The 25464-nt window shown below is 42.7% G+C and overlaps 1 protein-coding gene across 1 annotated transcript; it reads right to left on the reverse strand.

Annotated features, from left to right (window-relative positions):
• Positions 1-756: 756 nt before the first annotated feature.
• Positions 757-25345, reverse strand: abcg8 (ATP-binding cassette, sub-family G (WHITE), member 8). Its single transcript, XM_034004171.3, has 13 exons — positions 25244-25345; positions 18552-18656; positions 17148-17298; positions 15923-16161; positions 15430-15562; positions 14524-14793; positions 14159-14327; positions 13608-13703; positions 12393-12592; positions 9809-9885; positions 7361-7628; positions 4787-4914; positions 757-1556 (listed from the first exon to the last, which is right to left on the reverse strand). The coding sequence occupies exons 1-13, from the start codon at positions 25301-25303 to the stop codon at positions 1419-1421; spliced, it is 2034 nt and encodes a 677-aa protein (XP_033860062.2). The 5' UTR covers positions 25304-25345; the 3' UTR covers positions 757-1418.
• Positions 25346-25464: the final 119 nt, after the last annotated feature.

The raw sequence follows: 25464 nt of genomic DNA on the forward strand, positions 1-25464 counted from the left end.
GAATGCGCTGGAAGTGGTTGTCAGTTTTGCTCCAGCCTGCTGTAGAGCTAGTTTCCAAGGGCTTTCTGCTTGGGAAACAGCTGCAGCTGAAACCCATAATAAATCTCTCTGTGCCTTTGCTTTCGAATCTTGTTTTTGACACAAAATCTACTGTAGAGCACACATGATGCCTAAAGTGTAATAGGGGGAAAACCACATGGATAAAACACCTGAACCTGATTTAAGAGAAGAACTGGGAAATCTAACTAAAACAAATAAATAAATAACAGTCTTCAGAATCCATCATCTAGGTGAGTTCGGAATGGGAGAGAAGGAGAAAGATTTCCAGGCACCTGGACAAAAATATGCTTCCTCAGCTTACCAGGTATACAAGTGACAGCCAGTTGTAAACTTTTGCTTCAAGCTTCAAAGACCATGATTAGTACGAAATGCAACACTTCTCTCAGAGAGAATGTAAGACCTGAATCTTCTGAACCCCCCCCCCCCCCCCCCCCCAAGAAGAAGTCAATCTGAACATCACTGGAGCCTCTCAGAACTCCTGATCGGGGAAGGAATCAAAGAATCCTGGAGATCGAACCAAACCACCTGGCTCTTGAGCCCTGCACAGAGCAAGAAAGACCTCTAAAAGAAATGTAATAACTTCAAACGTTCAATAGCAAACAGTTTGACTAGAAATCAATACAGTGAAAAATAAAATTCTAGTCAAACGTTTGTTTCTTGCAGTACTTCTTAAATAAAACAAGATAGACCTACATGTCATTCGTCACATGTATTTATTAACATATTTATACAGTGAAAACAATGCAGTGAGGTCTCATACCCAGGACTGCTAGACAATGACAATAGGCAGAACTTCTAACAATTACATCTACTGGAAAACCATTTCAGAAAGTGGTTGGCATCTGTATCTGTCCAAGCAAGAATGAAACTTCTCACTACCTTGGACACAGTTCAATCAACAATCACTAGATCATTTGTGTTCTGTCCTAGAGAAGTCCATCTGATTAGTATCTATCTATTTTGCCATTTGTATTCACATTTCACAGCAAAACCCTCGTCTCTGTGTTTGACAGTGTAAATATATCATCCGTTACTTTGTAACACCCCTTAAGGAATTCCTGTACATCGCAGGTACATGGAACAGTGTGAGGCGCACTACTTACACAGGAACGTTGAGTGATTAGTGTGCTGTTGGCGCTCTAAATCATGACTTAGAAGGAACATTCAAATTGGTGTGCGATCTCTGTAGTGCAGAATGCACGTGTTCATCACCACCACCCCTGTACTCCTCAATAGAAGTCAGTTTGCTTTTGAAGGTTGTGTTTCTGCCTGTACATATGCAATGTTCTGCTGCCCTCTGGTGATGGGATGCTGTAGTGCAGTTTAGACCAGGGCCAAGGTAGTTGCCCAGCCTTTGTTTACCAGTCCTGGCTGGACTTTTGTTTGATGAACCTGAGTGACAGGTAGTAGAAGCTCATGAACACCACGCAGATGGCAACGAGGATGAGGTAGCAGGCGTAGAGCGGGTCCGTGTTCATATCCATCGCTTCGACCACCTGTTCAAACACAGCTCTGCTTAGGGGGGATTTCAAACACAGCTCCGCTTAGGGGGGATTTCAAACACAGCTCCGCTTAGGGGGGATTTCAAACACACCTCCGCTTAGGGGGGATTTCAAACACAGCTCCGCTTAGGGGGGATTTCAAACACAGCTCCGCTTAGGGGGGATTTCAAACACACCTCCGCTTAGGGGGGATTTCAAACACACCTCCGCTTAGGGGAGATTTCAAACACACCTCCGCTTAGGGGGGATTTCAAACACACCTCCGCTTAGGGGGGATTTCAAACACAGCTCCGCTTAGGGGGGATTTCAAACACACCTCCGCTTAGGGGGGATTTCAAACACACCTCCGCTTAGGGGAGATTTCAAACACAGCTCTGCTTAGGGGGGATTTCAAACACAGCTCCGCTTAGGGGGGATTTCAAACACAGCTCCGCTTAGGGGGGATTTCAAACACAGCTCAGCTTAGGGGAGATTTCAAACGCAGCTCTGCTTAGGGGGGATTTCAAACACAGCTCCGCTTAGGGGAGATTTCAAACACACCTCCGCTTAGGGGAGATTTCAAACACACCTCCGCTTAGGGGAGATTTCAAACACACCTCCGCTTAGGGGGGATTTCAAACACAGCTCCGCTTAGGTAGGGGGTTCTTTGTGCTCTTTAAATATTTTTAATGCTATGAGTCACAAATAGATCTGTTTGCAGAGTAGGATAAGCCATGCTGGTCCAAATATGAGAAGTACAACAAAGGTTTTTTTTAGTAATTTTCTGAGGCTGCACTGTACTGTAAGAACATAGAACATAAGAGAGTTTATGAACATGAGGAGATGTTTCAAGTTGGGTCCGGATTCAGGCCTTTGTGGTCTCAAAAGCCAGTGTATTTTATTTACTTACTGTATTTAATAAATCCTATTAAAAGGTGTCTCCACAAATACCTTTGTTGTACTCCAAATATACCTGTTGCAAATGTATATAAAATCGCAACTCCAGGAAAGCAGCATTATTATACAGCAGTACTTACTCTGCCATTTGATCTGGCTGGTGGAGTTTCCTAAGGGCACCGTGTACATTATTATACAGCAGTACTTACACTGCCATTTGATCTGGCTGGTGGAGTTTCCTAAGGGCACCGTGTACATTATTATACAGCAGTACTTACTCTGCCATTTGATCTGGCTGGTGGAGTTTCCTAAGGGCACCATGTACATTATTATACAGCAGTACTTACTCTGCCATTTGATCTGGCTGGTGGAGTTTCCTAAGGGCACCGTGTACATTATTATACAGCAGTACTTACACTGCCATTTGATCTGGCTGGTGGAGTTTCCTAAGGGCACCGTGTACATTATTATACAGCAGTACTTACTCTGCCATTTGATCTGGCTGGTGGAGTTTCCTAAGGGCACCGTGTACATTATTATACAGCAGTACTTACTCTGCCATTTGATCTGGCTGGTGGAGTTTCCTAAGGGCACCATGTACATTATTATACAGCAGTACTTACTCTGCCATTTGATCTGGCTGGTGGAGTTTCCTAAGGGCACCGTGTACATTATTATACAGCAGTACTTACACTGCCATTTGATCTGGCTGGTGGAGTTTCCTAAGGGCACCGTGTACATTATTATACAGCAGTACTTACACTGCCATTTGATCTGGCTGGTGGAGTTTCCTAAGGGCACCGTGTACATTATTATACAGCAGTACTTACTCTGCCATTTGATCTGGCTGGTGGAGTTTCCTAAGGGCACCATGTACATTATTATACAGCAGTACTTACTCTGCCATTTGATCTGGCTGGTGGAGTTTCCTAAGGGCACCGTGTACATTATTATACAGCAGTACTTACACTGCCATTTGATCTGGCTGGTGGAGTTTCCTAAGGGCACCGTGTACATTATTATACAGCAGTACTTACACTGCCATTTGATCTGGCTGGTGGAGTTTCCTAAGGGCACCGTGTACATTATTATACAGCAGTACTTACTCTGCCATTTGATCTGGCTGGTGGAGTTTCCTAAGGGCACCGTGTACATTATTATACAGCAGTACTTACACTGCCATTTGATCTGGCTGGTGGAGTTTCCTAAGGGCACCATGTACATTATTATACAGCAGTACTTACTCTGCCATTTGATCTGGCTGGTGGAGTTTCCTAAGGGCACCGTGTACATTATTATACAGCAGTACTTACACTGCCATTTGATCTGGCTGGTGGAGTTTCCTAAGGGCACCGTGTACATTATTATACAGCAGTACTTACTCTGCCATTTGATCTGGCTGGTGGAGTTTCCTAAGGGCACCATGTACATTATTATACAGCAGTACTTACTCTGCCATTTGATCTGGCTGGTGGAGTTTCCTAAGGGCACCGTGTACATTATTATACAGCAGTACTTACACTGCCATTTGATCTGGCTGGTGGAGTTTCCTAAGGGCACCGTGTACATTATTATACAGCAGTACTTACACTGCCATTTGATCTGGCTGGTGGAGTTTCCTAAGGGCACCGTGTACATTATTATACAGCAGTACTTACTCTGCCATTTGATCTGGCTGGTGGAGTTTCCTAAGGGCACCGTGTACATTATTATACAGCAGTACTTACTCTGCCATTTGATCTGGCTGGTGGAGTTTCCTAAGGGCACCGTGTACATTATTATACAGCAGTACTTACTCTGCCATTTGATCTGGCTGGTGGAGTTTCCTAAGGGCACCGTGTACATTATTATACAGCAGTACTTACTCTGCCATTTGATCTGGCTGGTGGAGTTTCCTAAGGGCACCGTGTACATTATTATACAGCAGTACTTACTCTGCCATTTGATCTGGCTGGTGGAGTTTCCTAAGGGCACCGTGTACATGATTATACAGCAGTACTTACTCTGCCATTTGATCTGGCTGGTGGAGTTTCCTAAGGGCATCGTGTACATGATTATACAGCAGTACTTACTCTGCCATTTGATCTGGCTGGTGGAGTTTCCTAAGGGCACCGTGTACATTATCATACAGCAGTACTTACTCTGCCATTTGATCTGGCTGGTGGAGTTTCCTAAGGGCACCGTGTACATTATTATACAGCAGTACTTACTCTGCCATTTGATCTGGCTGGTGGAGTTTCCTAAGGGCACTGCGTACATTATTATACAGCAGTACTTACTCTGCCATTTGATCTGGCTGGTGGAGTTTCCTAAGGGCACCGCGTACATTATTATACAGCAGTACTTACACTGGTGCCATCAATCTGGATGGTGAAGTTTCCTAAGGCCACCGTGTACTTGAGCCCTTTGAACTGGACCTGCATCATCCCCTCCAAGCCCCACCTCATGAAGGAGATCTCGGAGAACCAGGACGCCACTGCAAGAGAGAAGCAGGTCCTGACTTGTGATCATTGCTATTGCTACGGTTATCCCCTTATGCAAGGTCTCTGTCTCTCTCTCTCTCTCTGTCCCTCTCTGGCTCAATTCAATTCAATTCAATTCAATGGTGCTTTATTGGCATGACTTACAATAGCAGGTGTTGCCAAAGCAATTATACAATACATACATGTATATATACAATGCATCATAAATATATAACTGATTTATAAAGTACAGTAAAAAAAAAAAACATCACTACTAACAATAAACATGTATCAGGACAATAAGTATTTACATAATACATACATGCCTACATACAAAACAACATACATACTGTATATACATAAGTGTGTGTGTCTCTGTGCAGAGCTCTCATTGTGTGTCCCTCAGTCTGTGACATGCAGACACATACTGGGCTGCTAGTTGGGCTGTGCTTCCCTCCTCTCCCAGGAGGATTGGGACTTTTTCAGGGTTGGTCATGTTTGGGAAATTTGGGAGGGAATTTGCAAATTTTTTAAAATAAGTTTGTCTATTTTCTTACATTGAAGAAGGAAGAAGGAAGTGCATCTCTGTCTCGACCTCTCCTGTCTCACAGTGACCACAGAGTCTTTCTTCTTTAGGAAGCCAGGTCTGCCAGTGACGGCCTTTCTCAATGGCCAGGCTGTGGTCACTGAGCCTGTACTTGGTCAGGATCTGTCTCTGCTTTGTATCTCTGACAGTAAAGAGATACTCTGCCAGAGTGTAATCTCTTTTTAGGGCCCGATAACAATCCAGTTTATTTTGAGATTTTGTTTCTGTGTCCCAATGTTTCAGATAGCAGTTTTTGGTTAGTTTTATAATTTGGTTGACTCTGATTGGGGGCTGGTAAGCAGTGCTGACCTGAAGCTGGTTTGTTTTAGTATTATTAGTTGGGTTCAATGCAGTGAGCTTCAGGGCCAGCTGGCTTAGAGGACTCTTCAGGGCTGAGCTCTTGGGTTTGCATGGCCTCATACTGGAGGGAGTCTGATTCACTTTTCTTTAGGTACATCCAAAACTTTAGTGCTCTTTTCTTTATATTTATGAGTGTTGGGTAACGGCCTAATTCTGCCCTGCATGCATGATTTGGTGTTTTTCTTTGCACCTGTAGGATGTTTTTGTAGAGTTCAGGATGCAGGGTTTCGATTGGGTGTTTGTCCCATTTAGTGTAGTCCTGTTGACTGAGTGGACCCCATATCTCACTACCATACAGCGCAATGGGCTGGATGACACTGTCAATTAATTTTAGCCATATTTTGATAGGAATATTTATTTTATAGAATCTTCTTTTGATGGCATAGAAAGCTCTTCTGGCTTTTTCTTTGAGTGCATTCACTGCCAGGTTAAAGCTCCCTGACGCACTGATAGTCAGGCCCAGGTAAGTGTAGTCTGAGGTGTGTTCTAGTGTAGTGTTGTTTAGGGTGAAGTGGTATCCGTTTCCCTGAGTTCTGGCCTTTTTTTGAAAAATCATTATTTTGGTCTTTTTAAAGTTTACTGCCAGGGCCCAGGTCTGACAGTACTGCTCCAGCAGTGCCAGGTTCCGCTGCAGCCCCTGCTCTGTGGGCGACAGCAGGACCAGGTCATCTGCATAGAGCAGGAACTTGACTTCTGTGTCGTGTAGAGTAAGGCCGGGGTCTGCAGACTGCTCCAACATCGTAGCCAACTCGTTAATATAAATATTGAACAGTGTTGGACTCAGACTGCAGCCCTGCCTCACCCCCCACCCGAGTGAAGAAATCAGTTCTTTTGTTGCCAATTTTGACTGCACATTTGTTTTCTGTGTACATTGATTTTATTATATCATAGATTTTACCCCCTACACCACTTTGAAGAATTCTGTAATATAAACCTTCATGCCAAATAGAATCAAATGCTTTTTTAAAGTCAATGAAGCAGGTGAAAATTTTGCCTTTATTTTTTTGGTGTACGTGTTTGTTTATTGGGGTGTGTAGGGTGTAAATATGATCTGTTGTGCGGTGATTTGGTAGGAATCCAATTTGACTCTTACTCAGGACATTGTGTTCGGTATGGAAGGCCAGTATCCGGGCGTTAATGATACTGCAGAATACCTTCCCCAGGTTACTGCTCACACAGATGCCTCGGTAGTTGTTGGGGTCGAATTTGTCTCCACGCTTGTGAATTGGGGATATAAGCCCTTGGTTCCAGATGTCAGGGAAGTAACCAGTACTTAGTACCATGTTGAACAATTTAAGCATCGCCTCCTGTAATTTAGGGCTGCTGTGTTTGAGCATCTCAGTGCTGATGCTGTCAGGGCCGCAGGCTTTTCTGGTTTTCAGTGCCTGCAGCTTCTTTGTTCTTAGTCTCTCTCTGTCTGTCTCTGTCACTCCCTGTCTGTCTCTGTCCCTCTGTCTGTCTCTCTCTCTCGGTCCCTCTCTCTCTCTCTCTCTGTCCATCTCTGTCTCTCTCACCTGTCCACATGTTCTCCATACTGATGATGAAGCCTCCTGTCAGGTAGAAGACGGTGAAGAGTGAGTTGCCCAGGAAGGCGGAGGTCTGCAGCGTGGGCAGGAGCGCTGCCACGAACAGCGCCATGGCTCTGCTGCAGTAGACCACGAGCCACACCAGCATCAGGTTCATGAAGAAGGGCCCGGGCGCCGGGTTCAGCCCTGCCAGCCAGTAGATGGGCAGCGCGTACACCAGGGTGAAGACACAGTGCTCAGGGAGCTCGCCCAGGACCTACAGTCACACACAGTTAGCAGCTTTCCCATGGTCATACTGTGCATTTATCAATGAGCACCATGGTTTGCCATGTTCTTTTTTAAATATGCTGTATCATACTGTACCTCTCTGGTATATACAATGCTTACCTACTGTATGTTTTATCACACTTTGCTGTGCATTTACTAGGGGAAACCTTTATAAGGGCAACACAGTCTGGTTAGAGTTCCTTGAGGATTTTTTCACTGTTGCATGTGTATTCTTGACCATAATAAAAGTATTTTAAAAGCTCTTCCTGAAGGATCTTTGGTAGCTCACTCAAGGCAGTAATTAAATCAAGGCTTTCAGAAACTAATTTATAAAGCCAGACTATATGAACAACACAATATTTTAAAGTCTAAATAAACTAAAACAGTATATTTCTCAATTCTCAAAGCTACACACTGTACAGTACATATAGCGCATTAAACTTGCTGTTGTTCTTCCCTTGGATGTAAACACATTATTCCAAACTGTTCATGTTCTCACACTGCTCTCATGTACAAGGAGCCACACACATATATGGTCGTGACATTTGTGTGTTTGCTCTGCGTATGTAAGGGGACTGAAGTGAATGTTTGTCAAACATGACCATTCTTTGGCTGACACGTTTAAGTAGAGCAACAGTGACATCCAGTGGCCAAACGTGTCCATTGCAGATAGATGTTATACTTTCCCCAGAATAAAGGGATTTAGCTGAAACTCTGCAGTCTGTAGTCTGCACCAAACTATTGTTGAACTGATGAAAGATTCCCTCAGCCAAATTGTGCTTTCTACAACTCGCTGTGGCTACAGCTCAGAAGACAACTCTAATGATCAGTCTGCTGGCAAGCAGAAGAGACTGGTGACTGGGGAGATGAGAGAAGGGGAACTCAATGTGCACAATAACCCAACACTGATAGCAGGTGTTAGCTAAGCTGTATCCACCAGAACACAATGGGGTTTTGGCAAGAGTATAAAACATACAGTTGCTGACAAACCAAACAGACTCCAGACATCCATTCCCGATGTTTAGCAGAACCTTGCGGGGGGAGGGGGGGGGGGGGGGGGGGGGGGTACTTATCTGTCCCATTCTAGCACTCCAGATATAGCATCACATACTCTGTGCAAACTCAAATCATTGCCCAAACATAATTCGAGAAAGAAGCTATTTTACACATTTTCTAATTTTTTGTAATAAATTGCACTCCCGGTGAGAAAGGTAGTTCATCAAGCTGCAGTATCCTGCAGTGTCTGTGACTCTTTCATTTAACTATTATGACAGCCTGACATTCGTAGGATTAAGTCCAACAAGTACCTTTTGTTTTTGGTGCAGCAGAACATTCAAGAAGTCTATGAGACTAGTATTAAGTAAAGCCCTTTTGCTTTTGCAAAAAGCAGTTTATCTAAATGTTTTCTCTAAATGATTTCATCCCGGGTAAGGTACTGTGTGTAAGGAGAGCATTCACCGGCCATACTTTTCAATAGTATGGCTGTAATACCTGGATTAAAATAGTACAATATTATGAGCTGTTAAGATTTGTTTCATGTATTTGAAGACTAGCAGCCCTGTTTAGTGCACTATGTAGTTACATGTTATTTAGAGTAAAAGGAAAGTATGGAGGAGTTGCGCATCTATTTTTGATCTTACTGAACAAAGCGAGTCATTCTTTTTCATTGGTGCACACTGGAAAATAAAGCCCACAGTGTCTAGTGTGGGCATGATATCTTTGGAGCTCAGTCTATGTAGACAATAGAAAGAGCAGTTAAGTATGTTGTGAACAGCAATGGAAAAATAGGCAGCATGTGAGATTGTTGCGAGGGTTGGGCTTTGGTGCTGAAAGCATTCCTCCACACTTTCCTTAAAATGTATGTGAATATGTATTGTGTTTCAATGACAATGCTGAGTTCATCTTTACAGTAATCTTCACTGTTGGAGTGTCTCGTATTGCTCTGTCTAAGAGACAGCATGGGCCGCAGCGAGCAGATGAAACCCTGCATGAGAAATGCAGGGAGTCACAATTCTGTTTAGCACCATCCTGTCCAAACAAAACCACTTTCCTTTTGAAGCTTATAAACATAAGGGTATTTGCATCCATGCTGTTCTTTTCGAGGTATGGAGAAACACAAAGGTATGATATTATCCTTTGTGTCTCTTAAAAAAAAAGAAGGAACATTACCTTAGCAAAGAAATACGCGGTGACAGAATACATCCCGTCTTGCAGTTCATGATAAATCAGTGCTCGCTCTGAATGGCCTGGAAACAAAGGGATTCTTTTAAAAGACAAAGAAAAACCTGCAGAACAAACCACTGCAGAACAGACCACTGCGAAACAGAAGAGCAGAATTATCCAATTTCTTTGTGCGTGGACCAAAGACAGAGTGGCTGTGCATGCAAGGTTTTCTATCAAAGCCATTTGTCTCTATTACCCATTACAGTATATTGGGAACTACAGCATAAGGAAACAAAGTCGGAGCACCATGAAGCAATGTTATTCAGAGGCGCTCCACAGCCATACAGCAGTTAGCTGTTAGTAAGCTGCAAACAATTGGAAAGTGCACAGAGTTTCAAGAAGTTTCAATGCCTGGCTACTCAAATAATTGTATTCCAAAATCTGCAATCTGGAATTCAAGGACCACTGTGTCACATGGGACCCCCCTCATCCTTCTCCATGGGGACAGATGAGACTGGTAGATGATGGGGGGGGGGGCTGTGGCTGCAGAGAATTATGCCAACTGAAAGGGATCTAGCGATACTCACAACAAACCCTGTAACTAACTGAATGCATCATAACTGGTAGGCATGAGTTGTTACACACAACACTGACTGCATCTCCACTGAAAGCCATCACACACAAACCCCCCACGCTGACTGCATCTCCACTGAAAGCCATCACGCACAAACCCCCACGTTGACTGCATCTCCACTGAAAGCCATCACGCACAAACCCCCACGTTGACTGCATCTCCACTGAAAGCCATCACACACAAACCCCCCACGCTGACTGCATCTCCACTGAAAGCCATCACGCACAAACCCCCAACTCTGACTGCATCTCCACTGAAAGCCATCACACACAAACCCCCCACGCTGACTGCATCTCCACTGAAAGCCATCACGCACAAACCCCCCACGCTGACTGCATCTCCACTGAAAGTCATCACGCACAAACCCCCCACGCTGACTGCATCTCCACTGAAAGCCATCACACACAAACCCCCCACGCTGACTGCATCTCCACTGAAAGTCATCACACACAAACCCCCCACGCTGACTGCATCTCCACTGAAAGCCATCACGCACAAACCCCCCGCTGACTGCGCCTCCACTGAAAGCCATCACGAACAAACCCCCCACGCTGACTGCATCTCCACTGAAAGCCATCACGCACAAACCCCCCACGCTGACTGCATCTCCACTGAAAGTCATCACGCACAAACCCCCCACGCTGACTGCATCTCCACTGAAAGCCATCACACACAAACCCCCCACGCTGACTGCATCTCCACTGAAAGCCATCACACACAAACCCCCCACGCTGACTGCATCTCCACTGAAAGCCATCACACACAAACCCCCCACGCTGACTGCGCCTCCACTGAAAGCCATCACACACAAACCCCCCACGCTGACTGCGCCTCCACTGAAAGCCATCACACACAAACCCCCCACACTGACTGCGCCTCCACTGAAAGCCATCACACACAAACCCCCCACGCTGACTGCATCTCCACTGAAAGCCATCACACACAAACCCCCCACGCTGACTGCGCCTCCACTGAAAGCCATCACACACAAACCCCCCACGCTGACTGCGCCTCCACTGAAAGCCATCACACACAAACCCCCCGCTGACTGCATCTCCACTGAAAGCCATCACACACAAACCCCCCACGCTGACTGCATCTCCACTGAAAGCCATCACACACAAACCCCCCACGCTGACTGCGCCTCCACTGAAAGCCATCACACACAAACCCCCCACGTTGACTGCATCTCCACTGAAAGCCATCACGCACAAACCCCCCACGCTGACTGCATCTCCACTGAAAGCCATCACACACAAACCCCCCGCTGACTGCATCTCCACTGAAAGCCATCACACACGAACCCCCCACGCTGACTGCGCCTCCACTGAAAGCCATCACACACAAACCCCCCACGCTGACTGCATCTCCACTGAAAGCCATCACACACAAACCCCCCACGCTGACTGCATCTCCACTGAAAGCCATCACGCACAAACCCCCCACGCTGACTGCATCTCCACTGAAAGCCATCACACACAAACCCCCCACGCTGACTGCATCTCCACTGAAAGCCATCACACACAAACCCCCCACGCTGACTGCATGTCCACTGAAAGCCATCACACACAAACCCCCCGCTGACTGCATGTCCACTGAAAGCCATCACACACAAACCCCCCACGTTGACTGCATCTCCACTGAAAGCCATCACGCACAAACCCCCCACGCTGACTGCATCTCCACTGAAAGCCATCACACACAAACCCCCCACGCTGACTGCATCTCCACTGAAAGCCATCACACACAAACCCCCCGCTGACTGCATCTCCACTGAAAGCCATCACACACGAACCCCCCACGCTGACTGCATCTCCACTGAAAGCCATCACACACAAACCCCCCGCTGAGTGCATCTCCACTGAAAGCCATCACACACAAACCCCCCACGCTGACTGCATCTCCACTGAAAGCCATCACACACAAACCCCCCACGCTGACTGCGCCTCCACTCACACTTGGCGATGACGTCCAGCACCACAGCGAAGGGGGTGAGCGCTACGATCATGTAGAGCAGAGCCACGGTGTCCTGGATAGAGAGCTTGGTCTCTGCCGCCCCGAAGTACAGGAAGCCAATGAGCAGGGACATGAGCAGCGCCTCGAAGCCGTGGATCAGCAGCGTGGCCAGGTCCCGGAAATCATTGGAGACGTGGCGCCTGCACCACAAGAAACGTGGACACTTTACTACACCAACATCCTTTTGTAATTGATTCTTTTGGGAGGAATCTCAAAACTTAAAATGTGAACTTTTGTTTTTCAAATGTTTACACACATACAGCAATGCAGACTGCGATGATAAAGATGCTACACATAGTGCAGACGGAATCAGAAACACTCATTCCCTGTATGTAAAAGAATAAGAAGAACAACAGTAAATTCATTCTGATACACTTTTAACAGTGCCTCATAGTTCAGTGGAGAGTCTATCCCAGGATCTCCAGTGTTCAATCTGTAGCATGCTGTCTACCCATCATCAATGTCCTTCACACACAGAAGTAGGATGAAAATGTATTGGTAATCATATGAGAGTAACATGTGCTGGTAATCATATGAGCGTAACATGTATTGGAAATGTTAAACCAGTTTGCTGGAGGTGACTGGCATAAGTACAGTTGCTAAGGTAACTTAGCTTAGAATGATTGGAGAGATAAGGCATGTGCAGAAATGTATGGAAAAGGAAAATATGGCAAACAATTAACCACAGGAACCTTGTAAAATAGTGTAGTTAGTGGTTTGTTGCACTTGAATGGAGTAACGGCTGAATGGCTAATTTCTACTGATAATTAGTAAGATAACAAAAACAAACTGTAGTCACATATGTCCTGAGCCAATATGGTATAAATACCAGGCATGGAGTCGACACAGACAGAGAAGCTCCAATACCTCCAGGAATCAACGTGGACCATCAATGTGTCAGTCTGAGGCTGTCTCTCCAGGGGTTCAGGTAATCTAATCTCTGTCAATGCTAGTGGCACGTAATGTATCTAAACAATAACGTTCAATGTAGAATGTAACGTGGGTATTTCAAACTAATAAATGGTTAACATTGTTACAACTTGAAACATGGTCTGGTCTCATCCTTATAGCGTAACAGTGTAGTTAATTCCATGTTTTCCTTCATAACCCTTGCCCTGGCGACTCTGTGGATGCCTTACAAGGTGTTAGAAGTACCTGAGCAGGATGGAGAACTGTTTCAAGCCTCCTGGCAGCTGGTCTTTGGGCTTCGACTGGACGTTGATCACATTGTCCTGGGAGTTTGAGGGGGAGCTACAGGCAGACAAAAAAAAAAAAAAAACAACAACGTTGTCAGTTGAAGAATGAAAGTGAAACAAGATCAAATATGTCCAAAGACTAGAACAGAGCCTGCAAAGACCAAACCATGTATCCCCTTTTAATTGACACTAAATTAAGGCTGATGGATTCACTTTTCTAGCAAGGTGAAAAACATTGTAAAGGACACAGAGTGAACTGCACACAAGCGGTGAAACTCATATTTTTTTTTCTTTTTTTTTTTACTTCAAATTAATACAAAAAAAAGAGTAAGCCTGCTTACTGTACAAGCTCATACATTCAATGTTATTTATAGTTTCAGGTGTTTATTGGGTGCTTTTACTGTGTGCTAATAGCACACAGTGCCATTGTTCAAACATTAAGACAGTAGTGGTTTATCCAGACACATGTTCCTAATGTAGAGGGAGGTTTGGCAGAGTACAGTGCAGTACATGGGCTCTGTGGTGCTATGCAGTGCAGGGCTGCTGGATTCATCAGGCTTCCAGATGAAGTCCTCAGTCCCCTTCACTCTGTCCCAGAACAAGGCAGCCAGACCCCTGGCTCTCTCCAGGCATTCCGCCTCCTTCTCTTTATCGTGCCGGTCGATGCTGATCAGATCCACTGCAAAGATCATCAACACAGTCACATCAATAACAACCATGTGAGCGGAGTAAAGACAGGTGAGGTGGGGTGTGTGTCAGTCACAAGACTATTAGATCTACAGAGCAATGAGAAGGATCTGTTAAAGCAGGTTAGAAAGGGTTTTTTGTAAAGCCCTGGCATCACCATGCTTGGGCCGCACCTCCCCCACACTCACCGTAGAAGTCGGCGGGGTTGCAGTAGCGTGGGCAGGGGTGGCCCAGGCCGGTGAAGTAGGGCACCATGTGCCTGGCCGAGCCACAGTACACAGTGGTCCCCGAGGACAGCAGCACCACCAGGTCGAAGAGCTGGAAGATGTCGGAGCGCGGCTGGTGGATGGAGAGGAGCACTAGGCGGTTTCCTCGCACCAGTCTGGACAGCGTGATGACCAGGTTGTGTGCTGTGAAGCTGTCCAGTCCGGAGGTCGGCTCGTCCAGTATTAAAATACCTGCACCCAGACACCACAGGTCAATGAAGAGCAAAGATCCTTGAGCTTTGCAAACAAGATGCTTTCCACAGACACTGACACGGTGCAAAGATCATATTGTGGTATTTTTGTCCTGTAATCAGGATCCGGTCATTGAAGAGAGTGGATCACTTACAGGACCTGGCACTAAGCAAATCTGCCCTGTTCCTGTGCCTCATTGCGTTAGGTGCTTGGTTAGGATTTGGGTTACAATTAATTTTAAAGTTTAACAAGTTAGTAGTAGTTATTGCTGGAGCTCACAACGTGTGTTCAATCAGATTGCAAAACCATTGACTGTTAATAATAAAAACTAGTTCCTAGAGGCTAGTTCCTCTGCCAGGTGACATACTGTATCTCTGATACCCATACCAGGCTATGCACACTACAGTGCGTGCACACTATTGAGCTACAGTGTATCTCTGATACCCATACCAAGCTATGCACACTACAGTGCGTACACACTATTGAGCTACAGTGTATCTCTGATACCCATACCAAGCTATGCACACTACAGTGCGTACACACTATTGAGCTACAGCAGGAACAGGCAGTCGCTACGAGCATTGGGGTTTGTGGGGCTCTCTCTACAGAGACGGGACAGTGAAGTGGAAAGCTCACCGGGGTTCCAGAGCAGCTGCACCCCGATGCTGACCCGTCTCCTCTCCCCCCCTGACACTCCGCGGATGTACTCGTTCCCAACTCGAGTGTTAGCGCACTGTCGCAGCCGGAGCTCCGCAATCACATCCTCCACCTGAGGATCAAGCAGAGAGAAAGGGAGATCTTAGCTCTGACATTTATACATGAGTCAGTCAATTCAATGATAAATATAAGAACACATGTGTGTGATGTGGATGCACAGCTGCTACGCAGCCTGACCCCTGCAGGTGAGACTAGGTTACAAGCTCTGTAACTGCTGCAAACAAGACTGGCTCTTTCATACAGTGGTTGAGACACAAGATGTGCATTTGTGGATTTAGGAATACTGAATCTTTCAATGCACCGATTCATAAGAGTGGAGGTGTGTGTCAGTCTACCCTAACCCTCCCCCTCCTCGGTGTGTTTTACAGCCCTTGTAAGGAGGGAGCCCCTGCAACCACAGGCCGATAGTTACCCTCTGTTCCCGCTGTGTATCTGAGAAGTGGGTGGGGAGGCGCAGTCTGGCCACGAAGGATAAGGTCTCGCGCACGGTCAGGTTGGGTAGCAGGCGCTCGTCCTGTCGCACATGTGCAATGCACTTCTTCACCAGCTGCGGCGTGCTCGGCTTCCCGTTGATCAGGATCTGTCCAGCCTTGACCTTCCCTCCCTCGTCTCTGCAGGTGATGATGTCAAGCAGGGAAGTCTTCCCACAGCCTAGGAGTTATGAATCACACAGCGGTGGAGTTGACTGATTAAAGGGTCTTAACACAGACTTATATGAAACACAGCAGTTTTTTTGCAGAACTACTTTCTAGTATTCCGAGACTCCATGAAGTTATGGGTGTTGTTTCTATTTCGCTTTAAAAACTAATATAACTCAGGGATGGAAATAAGACTCCCATTGCATAGCAGTTTGATCCATTCCTGGCTAATCAAGCTCCGAGTGAAACCTGGAATGGGTGAAACTGCTATGCAATAGGAGTCTTATTTCTATCCCTGGAAACTAGAAGGAAGCTTGTATAACAGCAGATCAGGCCAGTGCTCATAGATCTATTAGTAGTAGTAATTTTATTTTATTTTTTGTAAAGGGGGATTCTTTGTTGTGACAATCTGCAATTCAACAAGTCGCTGACATGTTTTAAGTGTCACAAACTGTCATAGAAACATCCATCTACGTATAAAAAAACCCCAGTATGGGCCAGTTTTATCATGGGCAATATCATGCTTCAGTTTTTTTTTAAAAGTGAAATATGCTTGTAAATGTTACAAAACCAGTACATATAATATAATGCCTGGAAACTCTGGCTCTATGTGCGTTTCAAACACACAATTGAGTGAAGTTTATTTTGTCATCCACTATGTGTTGCTTTCTTTATTGAAATATCTCAACTTGATCAGAGGTGGCCATCAAACACTTATAAACATATTGTAAAAAACAGACACCACCCCAATATGAATGTGTTTATATGGAACCTGTTGTGTTTAAACATTGAGAATGCTTTGCCATTGACACTCTGCGTGCAGATGCACACTCTCAATGACAGTATAACTGTAGCTGCTGTTAATAGATTTCAATGGGGAAGTGACTTCTAATGCATATCCAATGGTGGTGTTAGGATGATGTGTGACTGGTTACTGGTGATCGTGGAGGAATAAAACAAAGCTCTAAGGATTCCTGGCAGGACACTGTGCTGGCTCACCAGAGCTCCCGATCACAGCCAGCATCTGACCGCTCCTCACTTTCAGGTTCAGGTTCTGAATAGTGGGAGGTTGGGGCTCTCTGCTCATCTCCCACGGCATTTTAAACTCAGACAGCATCTCGTACCAGGGGATCTGCGCTGCTGTGTCCACCTGGTCAGAAAACAACAGAAGTGGAATTGGAATATTGCAATAGTGTGAGTGTCCTTCCGGAAAGGCATTTAAGCTGAGTGGAGAGATTTGGGTGCTAGATGGCTGGGCTCCTAGCTGTTGGTTCAAGTACTTTATAAACAGAGATAAACTATAGACTATATTAAAGACATTCACTGTCTAATTTGGTAACTAAAGTTTTATCAGGAATGACTGGATATTTGATTGAGTGCTTATGAATGTGTAAAAATCTATAGAGACAGACACTGTACAGTAATAGCATTATGAATAATAAAAGGCAGTCCAGCTGATTTATCTCCAGCACTGCACTGTGTTTATAATGTATTTAAATTGATCAATATCAGAGCTTCCTATTTCTGTCTGGCTCACATGCACTTCATATAGATAAGTGCATAACAGTGTAATAGCAATACCTATCTACAGTACAGCATTAGCTTCTGCTGCCACACCACATTTTTTCTGTAAATGATTAACAATAATATTATCTAGCCCTAACAATTATCTAACCCATTGCTTAATTTTATTATAGAGTACATTAAGGTTCTTGACTTGAATAATGCAATCTTGTTTAAAGGTTAGAAAGAATGTATTTGTTTTTTGGTTTTTTTCTTTGTCAGTTAATGTACAACCAACTACATGACATCTCTCACATGGTATAATTAATATACTGTAACTGAAACAGTAACATAATGTACAAGACCATTATTCCAAGCATGTTCCTGAATGTGTAATTGAATTAAACCTCCATCGAGGATCTCAAAGCAGTTAATTACTGAATTCTATCTACTCTTGCTGACACACAGAATATATAGGAGGTCCATTTCTTCACGGAATGGCATTCAGGGGTGGAGATTAATGAGCATTCACACAGGTGACACTTTCTAACCAACCCTAGAGTCTCTGAAAACAGCAGGTTTGGTTAATAAGATGTAACCGCATTTCCCCTATAGCGCTATGCCTGACTAGCTTCCAGGTTCTCTCACTGCTGCTGGGATGCACAAGTGTCATCGCTTTCCTCATTCCTGAAACCTCAATCAGCGCTGAAAAACATCTCAGGATATATCCTGACACACACAATGCAATACATTTCCCCAAACTTGAGTGGAATTAGAATCAGAAAGCAGGCCACTCACTGAAGCTTGCGGAGTGCCAAGGACAAGCTGCTGCCACAGCTGTTCATTTAAATATTAACCCGCCATTGGCCTCTTTACAGGTCTGAATGCCACCTGGCTTACCTGGTAGTGCAGGTCCCTGACCTCCAGCACATTGCGCTCCCCGCAGTATGTGAAGTACAGGCTGCTGTCTTCATCCAGGCCCGAAAATAACCGCTGCCTGTATTTCTGTGTGTGAGAACATTACAAGAACTAAAGTGAGGATAGGGGGAGGTATATTAGGTGCATTAGGTAAAAGAACTGATTTGTCAGTGTATTCAATCTGATATCATACAGTGTAGTATTACCGGTGTAGGGCCAGAAAGTGGTACGCTGTCAGAATGTGGTACGCGTACCAAAATGTGAGCTGTCTAAGGTCAGAAAATGGTACATTTTTTATATATTTTAAATATCATCTTTCAATATATGCACTGATAACGATATAGCCTACAGTACAATGTGAAGCTAGACAGTATTGAATAAGCTACTGATGTAGGCTTGCTTTAAATATATACATTTCAGAACCATTAGTTGTGTTCATAAGTTGCTACAGACCTTAACATTGCATTAAAACAATATGGAGATTTAAACTCGTGGAATCTACATTATTTTCAAATGTGTACATGTGATTGTGTTCCCTCATTTAAACAGATAGATAGAATATATAACAATTGTATTAAATGAGGTGTAGATGCATGCTGTCTGTGTGTATAGGACTCAGCATTGGATATGTTATGCTGGTTATAGCTAGATAATAAAGTGTGGAGATAAAATAGTGTTTGCAGTATACCTATTCACTCTATATAGGAATGTTACCATCTAAATGTAAGCTATGTTAATATGCGCAGTTGACCCTGCCTCTAATGGTATAAGAGTGCCATTCGTTTTTCATCAGGGAAGAGAAGTGGGTATATTTCCTGACTCCCCTCACATGAGATTATGTCATAAACGTGACTGAGGCGAGCCATCGAAATTTGACACCAAATCAAATGACCCTCCTTCTTGACCTTTTCAGGATCCTTCACTTTATGAAGCCTAATCAACATGTTTACCGCCTGTTGAACTTCACTATACTGTTGGAGTATAGTGCCAATATTGATGCATGAAATGCATAACAAAAAAGGAAAAATATACAGAATATTAAAATGTTTGCACAACAACAGTACACTACGAAAGTGTCCTAGTGCCAATTAAAAAAAAAGTATCTCCTACATAGCACTTTATATCTCCTACGTGGACTTTATATCTCTTACGTGGACTTTATATCTCTTACATAGCACTTTATATCTCCTACGTGGACTTTATATCTCTTACATAGCACTTTATATCTCCTACGTGGACTTTATATCTCTTACATAGCACTTTATATCTCTTACATAGCACTTTATATCTCCTACGTGGACTTTATATCTCTTACATAGCACTTTATATCTCCTACGTGGACTTTATATCTCTTACGTGGACTTTATATCTCCTACGTGGACTTTATATCTCTTACATAGCACTTTATATCTCCTACGTGGACTTTATATCTCTTACGTGGACTTTATATCTCCTACGTGGACTTTATATCTCTTACGTGGACTTTATATCTCCTACGTGGACTTTATATCTCTTACGTGGACTTTATATCTCTTACATAGCACTTTATATCTCCTACGTGGACTTTATATCTCCTACGTGGACTTTATATCTCTTACGTGGACTTTATATCTCTTACATAGCACTTTATATCTCTTACGTGGACTTTATATCTCTTACATAGCACTTTATATCTCCTACGTGGACTTTATATCTCTTACATAGCACTTTATATCTCCTACGTGGACTTTATATTTCTTACGTGGACTTTATATTTCTTACGTGGACTTTATATCTCCTACGTGGACTTTATATCTCCTACGTGGACTTTATATCTCTTACATAGCACTTTATATCTCCTACGTGGACTTTATATCTCTTACGTGGACTTTATATCTCTTACATAGCACTTTATATCTCCTACGTGGACTTTATATCTCTTACGTGGACTTTATATCTCCTACGTGGACTTTATATCTCTTACATAGCACTTTATATCTCCTACGTGGACTTTATATCTCTTACGTGGACTTTATATCTCCTACACAGCACTTTATATCTCCTACGTGGACTTTATATCTCTTACATAGCACTTTATATCTCCTACGTGGACTTTATATCTCTTACGTGGACTTTATATCTCCTACGTGGACTTTATATCTCTTACATAGCACTTTATATCTCCTACGTGGACTTTATATCTCTTACGTGGACTTTATATCTCCTACATAGCACTTTATATCTCCTACGTGGACTTTATATCTCCTACGTGGACTTTATATCTCTTACGTGGACTTTATATCTCTTACGTGGACTTTATATCTCTTACATAGCACTTTATATCTCCTACGTGGACTTTATATCTCCTACGTGGACTTTATATCTCTTACATAGCACTTTATATCTCCTACGTGGACTTTATATCTCCTATGTGGACTTTATATCTCTTACGTGGACTTTATATCTCTTACGTGGACTTTATATCTCCTACGTGGACTTTATATCTCCTACGTGGACTTTATATCTCTTACATAGCACTTTATATCTCCTACGTGGACTTTATATCTCTTACGTGGACTTTATATCTCTTACGTGGACTTTATATCTCCTACGTGGACTTTATATCTCCTACGTGGACTTTATATCTCTTACATAGCACTTTATATCTCCTACGTGGACTTTATATCTCTTACGTGGACTTTATATCTCCTACGTGGACTTTATATCTCTTACATAGCACTTTATATCTCCTACGTGGACTTTATATCTCTTACGTGGACTTTATATCTCTTACGTGGACTTTATATCTCCTACGTGGACTTTATATCTCTTACGTGGACTTTATATCTCTTACATAGCACTTTATATCTCCTACGTGGACTTTATATCTCTTACGTGGACTTTATATCTCCTACGTGGACTTTATATCTCTTACATAGCACTTTATATCTCCTACGTGGACTTTATATCTCTTACGTGGACTTTATATCTCCTACACAGCACTTTATATCTCCTACGTGGACTTTATATCTCTTACATAGCACTTTATATCTCCTACGTGGACTTTATATCTCTTACGTGGACTTTATATCTCCTACGTGGACTTTATATCTCTTACATAGCACTTTATATCTCCTACGTGGACTTTATATCTCTTACGTGGACTTTATATCTCCTACATAGCACTTTATATCTCCTACGTGGACTTTATATCTCCTACGTGGACTTTATATCTCTTACGTGGACTTTATATCTCTTACGTGGACTTTATATCTCTTACATAGCACTTTATATCTCCTACGTGGACTTTATATCTCCTACGTGGACTTTATATCTCTTACATAGCACTTTATATCTCCTACGTGGACTTTATATCTCCTATGTGGACTTTATATCTCTTACGTGGACTTTATATCTCTTACGTGGACTTTATATCTCCTACGTGGACTTTATATCTCCTACGTGGACTTTATATCTCTTACATAGCACTTTATATCTCCTACGTGGACTTTATATCTCTTACGTGGACTTTATATCTCTTACGTGGACTTTATATCTCCTACGTGGACTTTATATCTCCTACGTGGACTTTATATCTCTTACGTGGACTTTATATCTCCTACGTGGACTTTATATCTCCTACGTGGACTTTATATCTCTTACATAGCACTTTATATCTCCTACGTGGACTTTATATCTCTTACGTGGACTTTATATCTCTTACGTGGACTTTATATCTCCTACGTGGACTTTATATCTCCTACGTGGACTTTATATCTCTTACGTGGACTTTATATCTCCTACATAGCACTTTATATCTCTTACATTGACTTTATATCTCCTACGTGGACTTTATATCTCCTACGTGGACTTTATATCTCCTACGTGGACTTTATATCTCTTACGTGGACTTTATATCTCCTACGTGGACTTTATATCTCCTACGTGGACTTTATATCTCTTACGTGGACTTTATATCTCCTACATAGCACTTTATATCTCTTACATTGACTTTATATCTCCTACGTGGACTTTATATCTCCTACGTGGACTTTATATCTCCTACGTGGACTTTATATTTCTTACGTGGACTTTATATCTCCTACATAGCACTTTATATCTCCTACGTGGACTTTACATCTCCTACATAGCACTTTATATCTCCTACGTGGACTTTATATCTCCTACGTGGACTTTATATCTCTTACGTGGACTTTTTTTTAAAAGATAAAAGGTAATTACCATTATTTAAAATTTAAAATAAATATAAAAATAGTAATATTTTTGGCAGATCTTTAGTGTGTTTTTTTCCCCCTGGATTTGACTTTTGTTTAAACAACGTTGGGTTCAATACACTCAGAACACATTGCATTTATAAAATGCAGTTATTTCTCAGTATCAGTAAAATAAATAAACGACACAAAATAAACACCTTTGTTGATACCATCCAAGACATGCAGGGTCGATGGGTAGAACAGTCAAGAAAAATGAAAAGCATTTATTAACTAGCTAACACAGCGATCGGCAAAAACAAACTAACAAAAATACTGCTCAGATTTATCGTTGTGATCTTAGTATAGCCCCATACCTTTAAACCCTATTGCACTTAAAATACACATCTCTTATGGTAATAATTTTAAAAGATATATTGAGACCTTTTAAAAGTAGATCTCCAACCATACAAGGCTCTAATTAACATTGAGTCACAAGTGCTGTGATTGATGACTGCACAAATCACTACAAACAAGACACACTGCAGATCACCCTCAAAATAGTATATGTTTACAATTTTAGATAACTCAATTTGTTGCTCATCAGTCAAAGTCACATAGATTTGCTGAATTGTGAAAAAAATTATATTAAAAAGAACTTTAAGGGCCAAACTCAGCACATCGTACCCCGTTCAGATGGGCGTTTCCTTGTTTTCTGAGCTGAACTCAAACTCAGCACATCGTACCCCGTTCAGATGGACGTTTCCTTGTTTTCTGAACAGAAATCAAACTCAGCACATCCTACCCCGTTCAGATGGACGTTTCCTTGTTTTCTGAACAGAAATCAAACTCAGCACATCGTACCCCGTTCAGATGGGCGTTTCCTTGTTTTCTGAGCTGAAATCAAACTCAGCACATCGTACCCCGTTCAGATTGGCGTTTCCTTGTTTTCTGAACAGAAATCAAACCCAGCACATCGTACCCCGTTCAGATGGACGTTTCCTTGTTTTCTGAACAGAAATCAAACTCAGCACATCCTACCCCGTTCAGATGGGCGTTTCCTTGTTTTCTGAACAGAAATCAAACTCAGCACATCCTACCCCGTTCAGATGGGCGTTTCCTTGTTTTCTGAACAGAAATCAAACCCAGCACATCGTACCCCGTTCAGATGGGCGTTTCCTTGTTTTCTGAACAGAAATCAAACCCAGCACATCGTACCCCGTTCAGATGGACGTTTCCTTGTTTTCTGAACAGAAATCAAACTCAGCACATCGTACCCCGTTCAGATGGGCGTTTCCTTGTTTTCTATATAATTTGTTTTCTTTTAATATAATTTTTTTATCACAATTCAGCAATTGTATGTGACTTTAACTGATGAACAACAAATTGGGTTATTTAACATTGTAAACATATACGATTTTGTGGTTGAACTGCAGTTTGTCTTCTTCAGTGATTTGTGCAGTAGTCATTCACATGCAAGGCCATCTGGTTATAAAGTACATGTTTAAAATATGTAGTACACATATTGATTTGGACCAGTCAGAATACATAAAATAGTATGTGTTCTAAATAAATGTAAATTAACTACGCACTTTTTACTTAGGGCTGGTCATTTTACAGTGGTAAGTAGGGGCTGGTCATTTTACAGTAATGCAGCGTAATTACAAAAGTAGCCAATCAGCTTCGGGATAAACATCTTTTCATTTCAGACATGAAAATACACTTAAAACAATCAAAAATAAGGAAAATTAGGATTTTCTTCTACGATGCAGATATATATTTGCTGAGTGCGGCCGACTTTTTGAGCCAGACTAATGCAAAATACTTTTTGTATTAACAATGTAAACAATCGTTTTATTTTTTTAAATTATATTTATTTCAGTTGTACACTACGATACTGAGTTAACATAGTATTAGGTCCAATGTCACATCTTGCTACGCTTGTTTAAAATTACATATTAGTTACAGAGGATTTACCACTAAATTAAACCGCCGGTTGATGCTCGTCTCAGATGGTCTGGGTCTATCCATCGTTCACTAATATAGACTACCCAATGCCAAGTCCATATACCGCCACGAATTGGGCGGGAATGGCAGATGTAAGCTGATTTTTAATTGGATAATTTATTGCACATACTATTTTCATTAAATTAACTGGTTCTCAATTTCAGTGATTTGATTGGCGAAATTAATTAGAATTGCAACACGTAGGGCCTACTAAAGTCAAATTAGAAGGTGTACAAGTCTAGATGTTTGAAAGGTGTACTAAATAACGCGTTTTTGACCCGGGTTGCCTTCCAATGGAATCACAGCATTATATTGATAACTTTCACTGACCAGTTAGTTGCTGGTGCTGAACAAGGTACCAACAGAGCGTTGGTAAAACTAAATAAACACTGAATGACAACACAATAATAATAATAATAATAATAATAATAATAATAATAATAATAATAATAATAATCACAAGTTTAAAATACTTACCAAAGCAGTTTGCCCGGGACTGTGGTCGCCATTTGGCAGGATGCTGGTCTCCGCAGACATTATTATTTTGTCGTTTTACCAGCCATCAATGTTGGCCACTTTTGCGTCACAAACTTTTAGTGGTCCCCAGTTTCCTTAAACTTTAATCGCTCCACTCAGTGTGTAACCGAAAATTCGCCTGGAGTCACTGCAGCACAGCCACAGTGCCCATCTCCTTCACT

The sequence above is a fragment of the Acipenser ruthenus genome, chromosome 5 (genome assembly GCF_902713425.1).
Source record: "Acipenser ruthenus chromosome 5, fAciRut3.2 maternal haplotype, whole genome shotgun sequence".
Lineage (NCBI taxonomy): Eukaryota > Metazoa > Chordata > Actinopteri > Acipenseriformes > Acipenseridae > Acipenser > Acipenser ruthenus.

Coding starts and splice junctions, on each gene's coding strand:
- abcg8 (XM_034004171.3), bottom strand. CDS start 25,303: ATGTCTGCGGAGACCAGCATCCTGCCAAATGGCGACCACAGTCCCGGG. Junction 15,563..15,922: donor ATACACAGCGGGAACAGAGG/GTAACTATCGGC, acceptor CTTGATCCTCAG/GTGGAGGATGTGATTGCGGA. Junction 4,915..7,360: donor TATGGAGAACATGTGGACAG/GTGAGAGAGACA, acceptor TCTCTCTTGCAG/TGGCGTCCTGGTTCTCCGAG.